The following is a 21,380-nucleotide window of genomic DNA, read 5'->3' on the forward strand; positions in this document are numbered from 1 at the left end:
CTTGGTGGCTCACCTTCGAGGCCAGGATTTTCAGTTTATTTTCATCAAGAGTCACGGTCGAGGCTTCCAGATACGCCTCAAAGCAACGCAGCCATTGTGCGAATTTAGTCGACGAACCCGCTTCTTGGGGGTCTAGGTCCAGGCATGTTGGTCTGAGGGCTCGCAGCAGCGCCTGCTGCTCAGCGTTTTGCGCCATCGGTTGATCAGCATCCGCAGCCAACATTTAACTTTGGTAATAAAATTGATGCACTATCAATTGCTACAAAAGACTGGAGATTGAGTAAGTAATAAACAGGCTTTTATTACCAAAGAACAGAGCATGCCTCTTGGGGTTGCCTGGTATCCAAAAGGGCCGGAGGCTTCTGAGCAGCGACCTTTATACCCAGCCATGAGGGTGGAGCCAGGGGCGGAGTCAGCTGAGGCATGCACAGACAAGTACAACAATACTAACAACAGTGGTTTACCACATTGAACAATGGTGTTCAGTGTTGGTAAGTGTTAGAACGCTAGTGTCCAGTGGTATTAACAAACCACTGTTAAACGGCAGTAAAACGCTCGTCCGCTGGTGCTCAGTGAACGTTAGCACTCAAGCACTCAGTTTCACAAGCCGTAGCACGCCAGCACTCGGTGGTAGCGAGCGTTAGTTCAGTGGTCAGCTCCGATGGATGGGTCACATTGTCCGCATGCCCGATACGAGACTCCTAAAACAAGCGCTCTACTCGGAGCTCCGACACGGCAAGAGAGCCCCAGGTGGACAAAGGAAACGCTTCAAGGACACCCTCAAAGTCTCCTTGAAAAAGTGCAACATCCCCACTGACACCTGGGAATCCCTGGCCCAAGACCGCACAAAGTGGAGGAGAAGCATCCGGGAAGGCGCCGAACACCTAGAGTCTCTTCGCCGGGAGCAAGCGGAAGCCAAGCGCAAACAGCGGAAGGAGCGCACGTCAACCCAAGCACCCCACCCACCCGCCCCTTCAACCACCATCTGCCCCTCCTGTGACAGAGACTGTAGGTCCCGCATTGGATTCATCAGCCACCTGAGAACTCATTTTTAGCGTGGAGGCAAGTCATCCTCAGTTCCGAGGGACTGCCTAAGAAGAGAAGAAGGAGGAGTGGTGCTCAGTGTCTCGAGTGTCGGCACGGCAGCGCTCAGTGTCTCGAGTGTCGGCACGGCAGCGCTCAGTGTCTCGAGTGTCGGCACGGCAGTGCTCAGTGTCTCGAGTGTCGGCGCGGCAGCGCTCAGTGTCTCGAGTGTTAGCATTCCCGTGCTCCAGGGGAGAAGGTGTTGGGTTGGGTTGGGATGCTCCCGTGCAGTCAGTTTGCTAACCCTCACTACCAAGCCTCGCATGTCCATAAAAAGCTATCTGAGTGACGTGCTGGAAGCAACTGAGCCCACGGAACGGCACCTCAGCACCGTCAACATCTGGGTGAAAGTAACAAGGTGGGAGTGAACACTGGAAAGAAACTATCCAGAATGAAAGAGAGTGATCTAATTCTAATAGACATCTACTGTGCTCTAATAATAAACGAAGAATGAGTATGGTTAGCAGCTGTGGAAGGACACTGCGGCCAGATGTTGGGTTGCAGCGATTTCAATTTCAGTTTCACGAGGGAGCTCAGTGCCTGAAAGAAGTCTGATGGAAAAGTTCAGAAACACACTGGCTTAGAAACGAGTCCGGACCTGCTTTCCTCGGTCACTCAAACCGAGAGGCCCGAGGATCGATGGAAATTCATCCCCTGGTCTCATCCGCATAGTCGGGGCGAAGATCTCAATGTCAGGCCGCCAGCCTCGTCGGCCCGAAGGTAAGTCCCGGGAGTGGGGGAAGGGAGCGGGCTGAGGCGGGTGTCCATCGCGGCTCCTGTGCAGTCGGAGGAGCACTCCTGGCTCCACTGAGAGGCTCTAAAAACATTTTTAAATTACACTTATCCGCCTGCCCCGCTCATCGCCGACGTGTACTGAAAATGGGTCCTTTACCAGGCAATAGGTCCCTAATTTACCTGCTCGGGACATCTAAAGAAAAGGGCCCCACGAATGTAGTAGTGGGGCTATCACCAGCAGAAACCAACTCACTGCTAAATTGATCGGCTTTGCGCTCGTTTTACGCCTGAGAAGCAGGCACAATGCAGACCAATTTCTACCCCACTAAGTGCTGGTGTCACTGCTCACTCAGACTGCCAGAAATAATACAACTGTGGAGCACCATCGTTAGGCCCACAACCTAACTGACTGGAATATGCCAGGCAACCATCAGTTTAACAAAAATATTTCCTTTGGCACAGCTAACTGGCTTTATGGTAACCAGGTCTGCTTGACATTACTTGCAGAACAAGAAAAATAGTGATTGCAGTTATCAGCCAAGTGTAGGTTTCTATCCCTGAATGGGATTAAAATCAGTTCCCTTTACTGACTTGGTGTATTATAATTACAGCTCTTCTCTTAAAGGAGGAGTGTTAAAAAACATCTTGTTAAATTCTATTCATATTGCTTTGAATATTTTGTTTAAATAGTAACACTGATGACATTATCAGGGGAAGTAGAAATCCCTGAGCTTAATAGTGAGGGAGGTGACTTCACAAGGAGTTAAAATGGCATGAACGCTGTTAATTCAGCCCCCTTCGTACTGTCTGGCCCAGTCAGCTCTCTGATAGTCTCATCGGCACGAACTGTTTGAACTAACTTATAAAATATTTCTATAAACCCACAGGTTTCTGCGGGGAAGTGCCTGGCTTCTGATCAGAAATACAACATGTGCCGCCTGCAATCAGGACTGTTTCATTCCAAGTCCACTTAGCTGAAGGGGGTGACAAGAATAAACCCAGACATTGGCAAGTACAAAGCACGGGAGTGCAGGTGCTGCAATTCTGAAACAAAAACAGAAAACGCTGCAACCTCGCAGCGAGTCACTCAGCATCCGTGGAGAGAACAGTTCCTCAAGACTGAAAATTGGAGCATATTCATTTCTCATGTTGGACGGGGGCTGATCGGAAAAGGAAACTTGTTTTATCGAATGTCATTCAGAGGTGGAATTCCCAATGTTCTCGATGGGTGAAACCAATTGTTTCCCACAGACAAGGAGCAACTGTGGCCTAACCAGTGATTTGTACAGATTTAGCATTACCCTTTTTTGCTTTAGCCTGTATCCTTTTTATAAAGCCTAGGCTCCCATGTGTTTTTTTTTACAGCTTTATCAACTTAAAGATTTATGTATCTGAACCTCCATAAGTCTCCTTATTCCTTTTAAAGTTTTTGCATTTAATGTGTATTTTCTTTCCTTATTCTTCCTCCTAAAATGAATCACCTTGCATTTTTCCAAATTAAATTTCATCTAACGTCTACCTGCCCAAACTACCAATCTATGCCCTCCTGAAGTAAACCTACAGTCCTCGTCAGTTAACCATGCCCCCCTATTTCTGTATCATCTGTAAGTTTAGATACTGTGTCCCAATACCCCCGAGAAGAGCATTTATGTATATTGAGAAGAGCAATGGCGCCAACAATGACCCCTCGGCCGCACCACTGTTACATCCACCAGTCCAAAACACACCCGGCAGCCATTACTCTCGGTTTTACTGTCCTTTAGCCACCTTGCTGGACATGCTGCAACACACCTTTTAACACTGCGTGACTTCCTTTTAACAACAAGCCACCTACTGGGCACCTTAAGCGAACACCTTTTGAAAACCTATATACACATCATCCACTGCATTTCCTTTATCAATACGCTCTAGTATTTCCTCAAAACAACTCGATTAAATGTGCCGGTCACAACTTGCGTTTTAAGAATATGTACTGGCTGACCTTAATATGTTTCTAAATGAGTATTCATTTTATGCCGTATTATGGCCTGCAGAAGCTTGCCCAGCCTAAATGATGTTAGGCTGACTGCTCTATAGTTATCTGGGACCTGTTTTATCTCCTCTTGAACAGCGAGGAGGACTGTAAAAGACTTTAGGAAGATATACAGAGGTAAGTGGAATGGGCAGACAAAATGGATGCACAAAGAGACTCAGGGGTTCAAATACATAATTCTCTGGTAGTGCTGGAAAAGCCACGAAAAAGCCAACATCAATCACCCTGAGCCCAGAAAGGAGTAAATGGGAAGTGCTACAAGACACAATCCTTCAGTGCTACCGACCTCTAGAGCAGAGATACCAGATGGTGTTTCCTGGAGTGGAGGCCTACTCGGGTTTATGAGGCAAAGAGACGCTGCAGGTAACTGTGTGTGAGAGAGAGAGAGAGAGAAGGAACGATGGAAAGGAGGAATGAAAGAGAGGAGAATGGAGCAACAAAATCGGACAGTTGGGGATGGAGAGAGGAAATGATGAAGAGGGGGCATGAGAGAGAGAAATGGAGACGGAATCAAAGAGAAGAGGAAGCAGACAGGGGGTTGAAGCGAAGGAATGATGGAAGGGAAATGAGAGATGGAGAAGCAGAATCAGAGAGGAGGAATGAGTGAGGAGGAAAGAAGGAATGAGGAGCCAAGAGGAGAGAAAAATGGGAGAAAATGAATGAAAGGGGGAAGAGAAAAGGAGAGATGGAATGAAAAATAGTAAATGTGAGCTACTGCAAGGGAAGTGGGCAATGGGACTGGTAGGGAGAAATGGAATAAGAAAGAGATAAAGAAACCTATTGTGGTAAACCACGTTCACTATCGTATCACTGTTAGTAGTTAGCACTGTTCACCACTGTTCGTTATAACTGTATCACTGACCACTATTGTATCACGGTACGAGGTCGCCTCTTGCCACACTGCTATACCTGGGATGACCACTGCCGACTCCGCCTTGGCTCCACCCACCAGGCCAGGTATAAAGGTGAGCGACTGGCTGGTATTCCTCCTGCTTGGATCGGATCACCCACGAGAGTGGGCTCTGTTATTTAGTCAATAAAAACCTTTAGTCACCTTCGTAACTCTTCGCCTTTTATTGGAGGAATTGATAGGTATATCAATTTTATTGACTAAATTTAATGATGTCCGACAACGAGTCACAACCGGCGGAGGAGCCACCAGCGCAGCTCCCAGGAGCACAGCCACACCAGCCAGCTTGGCTGCGAGCCCTCAGACCGCCGTACCTGGACCTGAACCCACGAGCAGCAAACTCAGCCGCAGACTTTAAACACTGGCTGGTCTGCTTCGAATCATACCTGAGAGAATCCAGCGTCCCTCAGGCATCCAAACTAAGTGTCCTGCAGGCACAACTGAGCCCGAGAGTATACACTCTCATCGAGGACATGACTACCTACGAGACCGCCATCAACCTGCTGAAACAGAAGTACCGGACCCCGGTAAACTACATGTACGCTAGGCACCTCCTAAGATCACGGCCGCAACAGCCAGGAGAATCAGTAGCCGAATTCTCACAGGCGCTATATGCACTCGCCAGGAACTGTGAGTTTAAATCGGTGTCGGCAGCCGAAAATACTGAAGATAATATCCGCGACGCATTCCTGAAAGGCCTACGGTCCGAGTACTCACGGCAAAGACTGCTGGAAGCTAAAGACCTCAGCATGGAAAAAGCTGAAGCCCTCGCTATCTCCCTGGAAGTGGCCCACCAAGATCAGGAAGCATTCACCAGGTACTGCTCGCGACCCTGGGACTCGGGCCCGACCCCTACCACAGCACCCTTCCCAGCGCCGCCCCCGGGACCTACCTCTGCGTCGGCGTCCCGGACCCGACCGGCCCCGCCACCCCCGGCACCGGCCCCGACATCGGGCATCCGCGATCGGGCCGCCGGCTGTTTTTTTTTGTGGCCAGGAGAAGCACCCGAGGTCGCGCTGCCCAGCCAAGAACTCCATATGTAAAACCTGCCTGAAGAAAGGCCACTTCTCCAAGGCCTGCAGGAGCGGATCCTCAGAGGCCAGCAGTGCCGCATGCGAACTATGGGGGCGGCCATCTTCGTTTAGGGCAACTGAGGCCAGCATCCCCACACATGAGTCATGGGGGCGGCCATCTTTGTTTAGGGCAACTGAGGCCAGCATCCCCACACATGAGTCATGGGGGCGGCCATCTTTGATTAAGGCAACCGACCCCAATAGTGCCTCATGGGGCCCTACCTCGTGGGAGACGCCATTTTACTCACCACGCCCGACCGCCTCGCCCGCAGATGACAACGACTCGCTCAGCTACACACTAGCTTCCGTCACCCTGGACCAAGCCCGCCCGCACCATCTGTCCAAGTCAATGATGGACATCAAAGTGAACGGCCACGCCACGACCTGCCTGTTCGACAGCGGAAGCACGGAGAGCTTCATCCACCCAGACACGGTGAGCCACTACTCCCTCTCTGTCCTACCAACGTGCCGCCGAATCTCGATGGCATCGAGGTCCCACGCCACGGACATCAGCGGCTACTGTGTCGTGACCCTGTCGGTTAAGGGCACGGAGTATAAAAACTTTAAACTCCTCGTCCTCCCCCATCTCTGCGCTGCCGTCCTACTAGGGCTGGACTTCCAATCCCACCTCCAAAGCGTAACCCTAGCATACGGTGGACCCCTCCCCCCACTCACAGTCAACAACCAGCAAACGTTAAACCGCCCACCGCGTAACACCTGCAGCCTCTCCACCCTCAAGGTCCCGCCACCCTCTCTGTTTGCTAACCTTACCCCTGACTGCAAACCCGTCGCTACCAAAAGCAGGCGGTATAGCGCCGGGGACAGAGCCTTCATTAGCTCTGAGGTGCGGCGCCTCCTGAAAGAGGGCATTATCGAGGGGAGCAGCAGCCCCTGGCGTGCCCAGGTCGTAGTCGTAAAGACCGGCGATAAAAACCGCCTGGTCATCGACTACAGCCAGACCATAAACAGATATACCCAGCTGGACGCATACCCCCTCCCCCGCATATCTGACATGGTCAATCAGATTGCACAGTATAAAGTATTCTCGACCATCGACCTGAAGTCGGCCTACCACCAACTCCCTATCCACCCTGAGGACCGCCAGTATACCGGCTTCGAGGCGAATGGGCGCCTATACCACTTCCTTAGGGTCCCCTTCGGTGTCACTAATGGGGTCTCGGTCTTCCAAAGGGAGATGGACCAGATGGTTGACCAGAACGAACTGCAGGCTACATTCCCCTACCTAGATAACGTCACTATCTGCGGCCGCGACCGGCAGGAACATGACGCGAATCTGGAGAAATTCCTCCGTACGGCCCAACGGCTGAACCTCACCTACAATAAGGAGAAATGCGTGTTTAACACCACGCGCCTTGCCATCCTCGGCTGCGTAGTGGAGAACGGAATCATCGGCCCCGACCCAGAAAGAATGCGCCCCCTCATGGAGCTACCCCTCCCCCACTGCCCTAAAGCACTTAGGAGAACCCTGGGGCTTTTCGCCTACTATGCCCAATGGGTACCCAATTACGCGGACAAAGCCAGACCCCTCCTGAAAGCCACTTCCTTCCCCCTCACGGAGGAGGCGTGCGCGGCCTTCTCCCTCATTAAGGGAGACATAGCCAAGGCCACGATGCACGCAGTGGACGAGTCCATCCCCTTTCAGGTGGAGAGCGACGCATCCGACTTCGCCTTAGCCGCCACCCTAAACCAGGAGGGGAGGCCAGTGGCCTTCTTCTCAAGGACCCTACAGGGCCCCGAGATCCGACATTCGTCGGTCGAGAAAGAGGCCCAGGCGATCGTGGAGGCAGTACGGCGCTGGAGGCACTACCTGGCAGGCAAACGATTTACCCTCCTCACCGACCAGCGTTCGGTGGCTTTCATGTTTAATAACAAGCTGAAGGGCAAAATCAAGAATGACAAGATTTTGAGATGGAGAATCGAGCTCTCCACCTACGATTATGAGATCTTGTACCGGCCAGGCAAGCTGAACGAATCCCCTGATGCCCTTTCACGAATGACATGCGCCAGCGCGCATATCGATAGGCTTCAGACCCTCCACGACCAGCTCTGCCACCCCGGAGTCACCAGACTCTACCATTTCATTAAGGCCCGCAACCTGACCTACTCCATCGAGGAGGTCAGGACCATGACCAGGAACTGCCAGACCTGTGCGGAGTGCAAACCGCACTTCTATAGGCCGGACCGAGCAAGCCTGATCAAGGCCACCCGCCCCTTCGAGCGCCTGAGCATCGACTTTAAGGGGCCCCTCCCGTCCTCTGACCGTAATGTGTACTTCCTCAACATCGTTGATGAGTACTCCCGTTTCCCCTTTGCCTTCCCCTGCCCCGACATGACCAGTAGCACGGTCATTAAGTGCCTGAATGCCCTCTTCGCCTTGTTCGGGTTCCCGAACTATATACACAGCGACCGGGGCTCCTCCTTCATGAGCGAGGAACTCCGGCAATTCCTCCTAGAGAGAGGTATTGCAGCAAGCAGGACCACCAGCTACAACCCCAGAGGTAACGGTCAGGTGGAAAGAGAGAACGCGACGGTATGGAAGGCCGTCCTCTTAGCCTTAAAGTCTAAGGGCCTCCCAACCTCCCGCTGGCAAGAAGTCCTCCCGACAGCGCTGCACTCCATCCGGTCATTACTTTGCACGGCCACTAACACCACCCCCCATGAACGAATGTTCGTTTTCCCCAGGAAGTCGACTACGGGAACCACTCTACCAACCTGGCTGACCGCCCCGGGGCCGGTCTGGCTGCGGAAACACGTGAGGACCCATAAAACGGACCCCCTGGTCGAGAGGGTGAACCTCCTGCACGCCAACCCCCAGTACGCCTACGTGGCGTACCCAGACGGGCGGGAGGACACTGTCTCCCTACGAGACCTCGCACCCTCAGCCGATCCGGAAACACCGCCACCACCCCCCCCAACCTCAGTCCAGGTAGACGGCATGCCGGAACCCCACGAGCCCTCGCCGACCACGCAAACACCAGCATCAACACCGGATAAGGCACCAGCACCGGATAAGGCAACACCACCGCTGCGGCGATCGGAGAGGCTTACGAAGCCTCCGGACAGACTGACCTACCAGAATTGGTAGTACACTTCACCCCGCCGGACTTAATTCTAAACAAGGGGTGAATGTGGTAAACCACGTTCACTATCGTATCACTGTTAGTAGTTAGCACTGTTCACCACTGTTCGTTATAACTGTATCACTGACCACTATTGTATCACGGTACGAGGTCGCCTCTTGCCACACTGCTATACCTGGGATGACCACTGCCGACTCCGCCTTGGCTCCACCCACCAGGCCAGGTATAAAGGTGAGCGACTGGCTGGTATTCCTCCTGCTTGGATCGGATCACCCACGAGAGTGGGCTCTGTTATTTAGTCAATAAAAACCTTTAGTCACCTTCGTAACTCTTCGCCTTTTATTGGAGGAATTGATAGGTATATCACCTATAAAATTCTGTCGGGCCTGGACAGACTAGATGCAGGAAGGATGTTTCCGATGGTCGGGGAGTCCAGAACCAGGGGTCATAGTCTAAGGATAAGGGGTAAGTCATTTAGGACTGAAATGAGGAGGAATTTCTTCACCCAGAGAGTGGTGAACCTGTGGAATTCTCTGCCACAGAGGGCGGTGGAGGCCAGTTCATTAAATATATTCAAGAAAGAGTTGGATATATTTCTTAAGGCTAAAGGGATCAAGGGATATGGGGAGAAGGCAGGGACAGGGTACTGAATTTGGATGATCAGCCGTGATCTCATTGAATGGCGGAGCAGGCTCGAAGGGCCGAATGGCCTACTCCTGCTCCTATCTTCTATGTTATGGGTAACGAGAGAAGGAGATTGTGAAAGAAATGGAATATGGGAGAGTGTGACTAAAAGTGGGTAATAAATCAGGGATAGAGGAAGAACGAGAGAATGAGGGGGGGAAAACAGAGTACAATCCAGAGTTACATTAAATATTTGGAAACAAAGCTCATCAAAAGTCACACTGATGGACGAAGATTCAAAATTTCTTGCATGATATCTTAACAATGACAGTGAGAATATCGATGAGCGTATTAGTATATCATAATCAAAAGCTGCGGCTCTTTGTCAACATCCAACTTCTTATTCTGGCTTGTGTTTTGAAAGGTTGCCCGCCTATACTGGACGGTGTATGATCCGTGGAAGAAGCTGGATCGATGAGTGCCCTTTTACCATTCCACCCTTTCGGATGTTCTTAGTGTACAGAGAGGTCAGTGTCCTTGAGCAGCCAAAATGAATTGTAACAATACAAAAAGTGATCTTTCCACTCACCCATTAGTCACTGGCCAGCAGAGATTCCTTTCAAATACTGGAAGCTGAGAATGGTGAAAGCATCCGGTCACCAGCCGGTACACATACGTTCGCGATAGGGCCCAGAAACGAGCATGGAAGTTGTCAGCTACTCGAAAGGCTTTTAAGACACTGCCAAAAAATGTATATAAAAAAAAAGATCTTTATCAGATTCAGGGAATAAGTCACAATGTCAGGACAGTCAGGAAGTCTGCTGATTAGCTCATTATTACTCACATTAAAGTGTATAAGCTATGATTAAAACTCATTATTGCAAATCTGTCTTGTCAGTAATAGTTTAAACAAGGCTTATCTTATAGACCTAGAAATATTTTCCACCGAGTGCCAAAATAAGCCCGGCAGGAAATTATTTTTTTTATAATTTTGCTCTGTTACAAAAAAGTTGTTTGTTATTCTCTATATAACACAGGGTGCGTAGATTTTTTTAAAAACCTGTAAAATGCTGAAAGCCTGTTTAGCCCACTGGTAAGGGCATGAAACGGTTAAACTTCGAGGCACAGAAAAGGTGCCAGTCATCAAAGTCTGCAGTTCTTGGAGAACACATTGATACTGGACAATGAAAGCTTTGACTCATGATTAACTCTGAAAAGGACATTGACATTGAACTGTGAGGCCTTGAATCATGATTGGTTTCGATGGGAGAAATTAACATCTGGACAATGCTCTGAGAACTGAAACAATGGGGGTCACGATCGACTTCCTGACATGAATGGAAGATACACGAGTCCCGAGCAGACAATCAGCCAACCGCCCATCAACAGTAATAGAAATCACATTGAATATGTGTTACAGAAAGCGGGAGAGGAGATAAGGAGTTATCTTCGATCTCACAACTCTGTACACCTCCGGTGATTGAATTACAGGTTGATGAGTTGTGAATGTCGGACAGTTCAGCAAACCGACAACCGAAACTGGTTGGGGGAGGCCCGGCATGGGGCCAGGTGACTAAAAGAACTATAAGAAGGAACCACACACAACTTGATAGCAAAATACTGCAGATGCTGGAAATCCGAAATAACAACAGAAAATGCTGGAAAAACTCAGCAGGCCAGGCAACATCCGTGGAGAGAAATTAGAGTCGACGTTTCGGGTCAAAACCCTTTATCAAGACTAAAGAGGCACAGTGAATGAAATAGATGAAGAGGCCAGGCTGGGAGAGAACAAAAGAGAAGAGACATTAAGAGGTATTCAAAACGAGACGAGATGGTGATAGGACTAGTGGAGACCACACACAGCTCTCTCTCTCTTTCGCTCGGAAGCTCTCTCGCTGGGAAGCTCTCTCTCTCTCTCGGAAGCTAGCTCTGACTACAGCAACTGCCAGGTGTAAGAAGGAAGGGAAGACGGTCATCTCCAACTCCCAGCCTGCAATCGACGTCGGCCACAACCAGCCGGACGGGTGATTGTAAATATCAGTTGACGCTACAAGGGGTTCGCGCTGTGTAGGCAGCTGCAGTCAGATAATGGAGGACGGGGACAGGTCATCTCCGATCCACGCCTACAATCCACAACGGTAACGACCGGCTGGATGGGTGATTGTAAGTTTCAGCCAAATCTCAACAGGTTTTTGTCTGTGTTTTGTTGATTTTAATAAACTAACAGTTTTGGGTTGAACCTAAACCTTTGTGTCGTCTACCATTTTGTTCCTGTAAAACCCAGAGTCAAAGAACCCTTGTAAGGACGAGGAAACCAAACACCTTACAGTTGTGAGCACGTTACATGGTTTATATACAAATATATCTCCTGGCCAATATTTATCCCTCAACCAACATAACAAAAACAGATGATCTGGTCATTATCACATTGCTGTTTGTGGGAGCTTGCTGTTCACAAATTGGCTGCAGCGTTTCCCACATTACAACAGTGACTACACTCAAAGTATTTCAATGGCTGTAAAGCGCTTTGAGATGTCCGGTGGTCGTGAAAGGCGCTATATAAATGCAAGTCTTTCTTTTATTGTTAAAAAATCTTGCCCATGCCATGCACTTCCTGTCCACTAACCTTACTTCTTGTGTCACAATTTAGAGTCACGCTTTTTATGTCACCGTTTAACATTGAAACTACGTATGTAAACATTTATAACAGAAAATCCCCAATAGGAACATATCAATGGAAAAACACAATATCAGCATGTCAACAATCTGCTGTACAGTCTGTCAATGAAACAACTGAATTACTGAAAATGGTTTTTCAAAAAAGAATTCATCCACCATTTTCTTTCTCAGCAATTGAAATTTCTAATGTTTAAAATAAGGCTTCAAACAACATTAAAAAAAAAATCATAATTTGCAATAACGTGATTATATTTACCCGCTGAATTATCCTTTCATACCTTCAATAAAGCTTTTACTTCAAGGCCTCAGCATTGGTTTCGACTGGACATTTTACCTCACAATAATTGTTCAGAGCAATTGATCATATGCAGTTTGCAGATTCAGATTAACGGCTAGTTTTAAATAATGTACCTCCAATCACAATGTTTAATATGGGTAAGGTGAGTGTACATTTACAATATGGATTATATAAAATCAAAGGGGGGGGATGGTAAGCCATATAAGATGAATGGGTTACCATTGGTGTTACAGGTGGAAAATCTAAGCCAATGTTGCTGTCAGTTTGTATTCTCTGTTACTCTTGGAATTTTGGCTGCTGTTGGGGTGCACTGTTTTCCATCCCACTTTACTCTTAGGCAGGCACCAGAGCAAGGTAATAGCGGCGAAAAGACACAGTTACTCCGCTTCCATTGCTAGTGTGTCCTCCTGCACTGACCCCGCCAGAGTTTGCGAGGTTGGTGGGACAGCACCTAATCGGCATGGAGTAGGCGGATGCCCACTGTAATGTATGTACCTTTAAGGGGAGAACTACTTTTTACAGCTCCTGTATACTGTAGTACCGGCAGTGACCACACCTGTATATAAACCCTGAGTAGGGATCTGTACAATTAGTTCTAGAGTAACCCTCATTCAGTAAACACCTGTTGATCGTTCCCTGCAGTCTCTTGTCTAATTATTGAAGGACACGACATCAAGATACACGGATCTAACACCCATAGCACTGCGGGCATGGGTCCAGTGCCCACCTGCGCCGCGCAGCTGGAAAAATCCAGCGCCTGGCCGCCTTGGGGCGGGGGAGGGGATTGCCCAGGGGCCACCCCCACCCATATTGCATGGAGCTCCCCTCAGCCCACTTCCACCCACCTGGAGGCCGGCACAATATAAAATTCTTACAGGGCTTGACAGGGTAGATGCAGGGAGGATGTTTCCCCTGGCTGGGGAGTCGAGAACCAGGGGTCACAGTCTCAGAATAAGGGGTCGGCCATTTAGGACTGAGATGAGGAGAAATTTCTTCACTGAGAGGGTGGTGAATCTTTGGAATTTTCTACCCCAGAGGGCTGTGGAGGCTCGGTCGTTCAGTATATTCAAGACAGAGATCGATAGATTTTTGGATATTAAGGGAATCAAGGGATATGGGGATAGTGCAGGAAAGCGGAGTTGAGGTAGAAGATCAGCCATGATCTTACTGAATGGTGGAGCAGGCTCGAGGGGCAGAATGGCCGACTCCTGCTCCTATTTGTTATGTTCTTATGGTACATCTCATTTCACTCGGTGTACTGGCCAGTCTTATGCTGGGTCCCAACTGAGCTGGGGAAGTGAGAACACCTGGCCCCAGAACCACCCCATGACGCTACTGGCCTTGCAAGGTGTGGGTGGAGGTTGTAACCATTACAAGGCTGCTTGAAGAATCCCGGAAACAGCCGGGATCTGGTGCAACTTGAGGTTTACTGGCGGGATCCACAGACCCTCACCAGGAGTCCGGGCGAACAAATCCTCGGCCACAAATGGAATAGAAAGAGGAAATGCTGGAAGTGTTCAGCAGGTTGGTCAGCATTTGAAAGCGAGAGATAGATTAATATTTTGGATAAGAGCCTTCATCAGCTCTGCCAGTACATTTTCCCATGTCTTTTGTTTTTATTTCAAGCGAGCAGATCTCTTTTGGTATTAACAGAAAATGCTGGAAATACTCAGCAGGCCAGGCAGCATCCGTGGAGAGAGAAACAGAGTTAACGTTTCAGGTCTGGGACCCTTCATCAGAACTGAGAAAAGCTGGAAATGTAACAGATATTAAGCAGGTGCAGAGACGGAGGGGTGGGGGGGTGGGAGGGGAGGAAGAAATTGAAAGGACATACTGTGAAAATGTTGCAAATGGGAATGGCAAAATCATACAGCATGAAAAATGGGGGCAGGGATTATTATCTGAAATTGTTGAACTCTATGTTGAGCCAGAAGGCTGTAAAGTGCCTAATCGAAAGATGAGGTGCTGTTCCTCGAGCTTACGTTGAGCTTCATTGGAACAATGTAATAGGCCGAGGACAGAGAGATCAGAGTGGGAGTGAAGCGGAGAATTAAAGTGACAGACGACCGGAAGCTCAGGGTCACCCTTACGGACTGAACGGAGGTGTTCCGCAAAGCGGTCGCCCAATCTGCGTTTGGTCTCCCCAATGTAGAGGAGACCGCATCGTGAGCAGCGAATACAGTATATTAAATTGCAAGAAGTACAAGTAAATCGCTGTTTCACCTGAATCACTTTTGGTATTGTTCATGGCGAGTTGGGGATATGCCGTGTAAGGGAGAACACCAGGGCCACTGATTTATGATGACTGAGGTTCTGTTTTTTGTTACATGGCATGCTGGAGTTTTTAACCAGTAGTTTGAGGATCAAATTTCACCACTCTCTGTTATTCTATGACGACAGTAAATGAGTGACATTCATTTACCAATATGTTAATGTTTGTCCCTTCCCATTTATCCAGCCAGGTGTTGGAGGTTGGTATCAGGCCTGTAACAGTAATCGAGATGGGCATGGTATTTGAATGCACCGAGGGGAGGTCTGGGCTTTGGTAGCATTGGGTCAACGCTGTAGAGATGGAACCTGGGATTTTGGCAGACCTGTAGGGCGGGATGTGAGGTTTGGCTCACTGGTGTATGCAATGGGGGAGGGGGAGGGGGGAGGGGTTCGGCCTGACAGCACAGGGAGGGTTCCTGTGCCTTTAATGTAGTAAAATGTCCCAAGGTGCTTCACAGGAGTGTCATCAGATGTTCCGGCACTAGTTTAGAAGTGATTTCTGCAAATATTGAATTCAGTATTTTGTGATTAGTTCTGGGATGCGTCCCTGTTTCACAGCTGTCAGTTATTAGAATGTTGACATTGTTTTCCAACAAACACAGATGTTGATAATCAGAGCCTTTCGGGTTGGTTGAGGCGCTTTCAAGGACGTAGACTTTTGTCCTCGTGGGTAGATGGCGAGAATAACGGGATTGGATGATGGAAAAGCGCAATAATAGCATATTATATACCACACATTTAGGCTTCGGTATTAGCCCCCGCCCTCCCCCCAGGACAGAAAGGAGGGGGTCGGGGAAGGCTCACCCCGGACCCCTTAGGAAGCCTTCGGCCTCCCGGTTGCCAACCTCCGCCCTCCAGGCCCAATGGCCTCTCTCTCTCTCTCTCTCCAAGCCCTGATTGTGCCTGACCTCCGCCGCCCCCCCCCCCCCCCCGGTGGGGTGAAAGGTGAGGACAAGGGGAACCCTATTGTGATTCCGGGAGGGAGGGGCAGGGGTGAGGGCAGAAGTGCGGGAGATAGAACGGACACGGTCGAGGGCCATGTCAACCACGGTAGAGGGGAATCCTCGGTTGAGGAAAAAGGAAGACATGTCGGAAGCACTGGTGTGGAAGGTGGCATTGTCAGAGCAGATGCGGCGGAGACGGAGAAACTGGGAGAATGGAATAGAGTCCTTACAGGAGGTGGGGTGAGAGGAAGTGTAGTCCAGGTAGCTGTGGGAGTCAGTGGGCTTGTAGTGAATGTTGGTCAATAACCTATCCCCAGAGATGGAGACGGCGAAGTCGAGGAAGGGAAGGGAAGAGTCGGAGATGGACCATGTGAAGGTGAGGGAAGGGTGTAAATTGGAGGCAAAGTGAATGAAATTGTCTAGTTCAGGGCGAGAGCAGGAAACGGCACTGATACAGTCATCAATGTACCGGAAAAAGAGGTGAGGGAGGGGACCCGAGTAGGACTGGAATAAAGAGTGTTCCACATCTCCCATGAAAAGGCAGGCATGGCTAGGACCCATGCGGGTACCCATAGCAACACCTTTGATTTGGAGGAAATGAGTGGAGTCAAAGGAGAAGTTGTTCAATGTGAGAACAAGTTCAGCCAGGCGGAGGAGGGTGGTGGTGGATGGGGACTGGTCGGGCCTCTGTTCAAGGAAGAAGTGGAGCGCCCTCAGGCCATCCTGGTGGGGGATGGAGGTGTAGAGGGATTGTACGTCCATGGTGAAAAGGAGGTGGTTGGGGCCAGGAAACTGGAAACTGTTAAAGTGGCGGAGGGCGTCCGAAGAGTCGCGGATGTAGGTGGGAAGAGACTGGACAAGGGGAGAAGAGAGTCGAGATAGGAAGAGATAAGTTCCGTGGGGCAAGAACAGGCTGAGATCATAACCTTGGCCCCTATTACATTTTTACTTATATTTTTTATCCACACCTTTGTTTTGGCCCTCCCCCCCTTTTTTTTTCTTCTCTCCCACATGGCAGCTGTCTCCCATTCTGCCAGCGCATTTCACACCTAATCTAGAGCCGTCTTTTGTCTCCACTAGTCCGATCACCATCTCGTCTCGTTTTGAATACCTCGTAATGTCTCTTCATTTCTCTTTTGTTCTCTCCCTACCCCCAAACTGGCCAATCTGTTTCATTTCCTGTGCTTTTTCAGTCTTGACAAAGCGTTTCGACCTGAAACGTTGACTCTATTTCTCTCTCCACGGATGTTGCCTGGCCTGCTGAGTTTTTCCAGCATTTTCACAGAATCACAGAAACCCCACAGTGCAGATAGAGGCCATTTCGGCCCATCGAGCCTGCACTGACACATATCCCACCCGATCCCCGTAACCCCTACACCAACACATATCTCACCCTATCCCCGTAACCCCACGTATTTAATCCCCCTAACACTAAGGGTCAATTTATCATAGCCAATCAACCTAACCCGCACATCTTTGGACTGTGGGAGGAAACCGGAGCACCCGGAGGAAACCCACGCAAACACGGGGAGAATGTGCAAACTCCACACAGACAGTTTCGGATTTCCAGCATCTGCAGTATTTTTGCTATCGTAAAATGTGGTCAATGCCTCCTTTATTAAGAGATTGAGCCGTATCTCTGATCAACTGAAGATGGTTGAGCTTGACTGGGGTCACGACCTCATGTTGGAATGTACCACATGGCCGGAGGGTGAAAAATAACTTCAGCTTTGATATAGAGGCTTGCAACAAGCACAGGCCTCTCACAGGTTGTAGCACGCTCAGTCACAGCACCTTCCAAACCCGCGACCTCTACCACTTAGAAGGACAAGGGCAGCAGACGCATGGGAACATCACCTACAAGTTCCCCTCCAAGCCACACACCATCCTGACTTGGACCTGTATCGCCATTCCTTCACTGTCGCTGGGCCAAAATCCTGGAACTTCCTTCCTAACAGCATTGTGGGTGTACCTACGCCATATGGACTGCAGCGGTTCAAGAAGGCGGCTCACCACCATCTTCTCAAGGGCAGTTAGGGATGGGCACTAAATGCAGGCCTAGCCAGCCAGCAACGCCCACATCCCATCAATGAATCAAATTAAGGTTTTCACAGTCACAGGCCAAATTGGGTAAAGAATTGTTTGAAGAAAATCAAATTGACTAAGTTGGTAAATGCGCCGGCCATTGTGGTTCCGAGCCATACAGTCCAGATAGGTCCAAGTTTTGATCGTCAATCTGTGCTGCGAGACCCCACTGCAGATTGGGGTACGACAACTGATTTCAGTATTAGCTAGGGAGGGGAAAAGTCAGTCCAGGTTCCCACACCTGATCGCTATCCATCGAATTCTTCTAGGAAGTGCAAAGCATAAATATCGGCCAAGGACAGTATCAAGCTTGGCTGCGATTCACTGGGTACAATAGTGTAGTGGTTAATGGTACTGGACTAGCAAATCCAGAGGTCGTGAATACAAGTCCCACAATGGCAAGTTGCAAAAGTGAATTCACATATCTGTTAATTTCTGGGCTGCCATCAGGAAAATGACCATGAAAGCTGTCAGACTGCCATAAAAAATAACTGATGTCCTTCAGGAAAGGGAAGCTGCTGCCTTTATCTGCTCTGACTGACAAGTGTGGTAGACTATGAATGCCCTCTGAACAAGCCCCTCAGTTGTCAGGGTGACCAGGAATGGGCACTAAATGTGCCCTTACCACATCCCAAAATGAAAAAACGGTCACTGGCACCAATAGCGGTGGGACAAAATTATGATGAATTATGAATACCACCCAAAAAGGTAATGAACACATTGCTTTAAGTGGGATTTTTTTTCTGTAGTATATCAATATGCTAAAAATGGTCAGGCACTGGATCACACCTGACACCCGTGGAACCGCACCCTATGAGTCAGTGCCTTCAGAAAGATAAAATAAAATTACAAAACTGAAAGCTGAAATTCTTCAAGGTACAATTGAACTGGAAACATGGACTTTCCAAATATTGGCCTGGGGAGGGGAGCAGCGATCAGGAGGAGATGATTGGGAGGGTGCCAGCAATGGTCATTGGCACCAATTGTAGCCGGGAGGAACACTCCTGCACCTCCCGGCTCCACGGTCCCGCTGGTAAGGTCACATGTGGACCACATTTTCCGGCACAGCACCGGCTAAGTTCAGAGCAGTTCAGTTTTACAAAGGGGGCCTCAAACAGGCAATAGACCTCCATTTGAATATTCAAAGTGCTGAACGCCTGTTTCAGGTGCGGGCCCCGGACGCCTCTTTTTCTGCCTTTACCAATATGGCGGGTGGCGCCCTTCCAGTGTGTGATGAGTGTGCCACGTCCACCATATTGGATGCTTAGGCGGTGGTTTTGCACCTGAAAAACGGGTACGGCGCTATCGAATTTCTAGGTCATTGTCTCAGTATACTGTAGGTGTTTTGATAAGCATTCAGCCAACCCTCAATGTACGTGTCAGCATTGAAAAGCATGGTACCATAACTTTCAAACACCTTTGACAACCATAGGATGTCCCAAAGTGCTTCACAGCCAATGAATGAAGTGATTTTGAAGTGTGAAAAGCCAATTTGTACAAAGCGCGGTCCCACAAACAGCAATGAGGTAAATGACCAGATAACCTTTCTCGGTGGTATTGGTTGAGAGGTAAAGGTTGACCAGGACATCGGAAGAATTCCCCTGCTGTCCTTCCAACATTGCCATGGGATCTTTTATGTCCACCTGAGAGGGCAGACGGGACCTCGGTTTAATGGCACCTCTACCAGTGCAGCAGTCCCCCGGTACTGCTCCGAACTGTCAGCCTCGATTATGTACTAAAGTCTCTGAAGTGGAGCTTGAATTTATGATGCTCTGATTCAGGAGCGGGAGTGCCATCACTGAGCCAAGGACATACCAGAAAGGAGTGTTGCTTCAATACTAAAACGGTTTCCAACAAATGGGCATTGTATCAAGTTTAAGAATTGACGTTTCTCTTGTGGTACTATAATGAAGTGCTTGCGCTTTTTATTATTGTTGGTTTGGGGTACAGAGTAACGTTTTTAAATTGCTTATTGTACAGAATCAATGTATTGATTAGGATACAGTAGAAAAAAAATCTATGCAAACTAGTCATTTACTGTAATAACTCATTACAAAGACCTTACTGGAATGCCTGGGACAGTGCCAAGTTGTCTAATGCTGGTTGGCAGCTATATACTGTTCTTACGTATCCTGCAGCTGTCCTCTGTTCACTCCACTCCACAGAACGAGCCTTAGATTTTCATTTTTGACTGTTTCTTCTGGAAATAGTTTGATTATGTGAAAGATTTTGCCATGGCCCAGGTAACTACGTGAACTATCCTATGCCGTCCGTATCCTCCCGTCATTAGAAGGGGTTTGTTTTAAGATTGCACTGGGTTTTGGTCACCATTGGCTGTTCTTCACTGTTCACCTCAAAAAAGGTCACCTCTGTGATCTCTGTTTTAATGAAATATCCCTGAAAGATATTTGAGGAAGCACCACAAATCATTCAACTTTCCAATTACACTCCATGCTCAATCTCACATCCTCTGGTTAAACTCTGGCTGTCACCTGCCCTGATGACTCATTTGCTAAGTGTATTAACCAGAATGGAACTGAGTCATACTGGTCCCAGGGCCAATCCCTGGCCTACTCTGCGTTTGCAGCAGTAGACAATCAGTCTCAGTGCCCTGGATTAGGGAAGGGACATAAGGCAGGGATCCTGCTCTTGATTTCTATCCAGCCACTCCTACTAGAAAGTCAACCTATGTGGATGCTTGGTGAGAACTGGGTGGGGATTCACTGTGATGCCCCGAATTTCAAATAGCCTGCCAACCCTCAGTATCGAGGTCCACACGTGGAGAATGCCAACATGGCTAAGGTGCTGGAGAGCTGCCAATGACCTTGAATCTATAGCCCAGCAAGAGTCATGCAAGGGAGGCTCTGAGCTCTTTTGCACATTTGGGGATTAACTGTTCAAGCCTTCTTGTTGCTCGTTATTCATAGAATCATACAGCACAGAAGGCAGCCATTCGGCCTATCGTGCCTGTGCCGGCTCTTTGAAAGAGCGATCCAATTAGTCCCACTCCCCTGCTCTTTCCCCATAACCCTGCACATTTTTATTTTTCAAGTATATATTCAATATCCTGTTGAAAGTTATTATTGAATCTGCTTCCACCACCCCCGCCAAGGCCTTGACATTCTTCCTAAAGTGCGGTGCCCAGAATTGGAAACAATACTTCAGCTGGGGCCTAACCAGTGTTTTATAAAGCTTTCGTGTGACTTCCTTGCTACATATCTATATCTTTTAAGCTCTCTCTCTCTCACTTTCAACATGATGTGCTTTCTGAAAGAAATGAAGTTAATATATATTTTTTTTAAATAGTTGTAAACATACGCAGATTCACCGTCTCGTCGTTGTTCAAATAATTTTCAAAACACACACAAACTGAAATACGGTTATGCACAGGGATATGAGTCCTTATTCCAGAAATTATTTTTAAATACTTTCTCAGATGACAAAAGGCCTAGCTAAAGACCACACAGCATTCGAAGGCTGGCTCGATTCCTCAGACATCACCCAGACAGAAACAGAGGTGTTGCGAAGCAATAGCCCAGTGATCA

The 21,380-nt window shown here is 48.8% G+C and overlaps 1 protein-coding gene across 1 annotated transcript in view; it reads right to left on the reverse strand.

Moving 5' to 3' along the window:
- Positions 1–21,380, reverse strand: part of pusl1 (pseudouridine synthase like 1) — a 90,037-nt gene that overhangs the window by 44,923 nt on the left and 23,734 nt on the right. The window contains exon 4 of the mRNA XM_085967551.1: positions 10,148–10,297. Within this exon, the coding sequence (XP_085823677.1) occupies positions 10,148–10,297 (150 nt within the window). The remainder of the gene's footprint in view (positions 1–10,147; positions 10,298–21,380) is intronic.

Source organism: Somniosus microcephalus, chromosome 25, assembly GCF_052327205.1.
Source record: "Somniosus microcephalus isolate GS21.2 chromosome 25, FLI_Smic_1.0, whole genome shotgun sequence".
Lineage (NCBI taxonomy): Eukaryota > Metazoa > Chordata > Chondrichthyes > Squaliformes > Somniosidae > Somniosus > Somniosus microcephalus.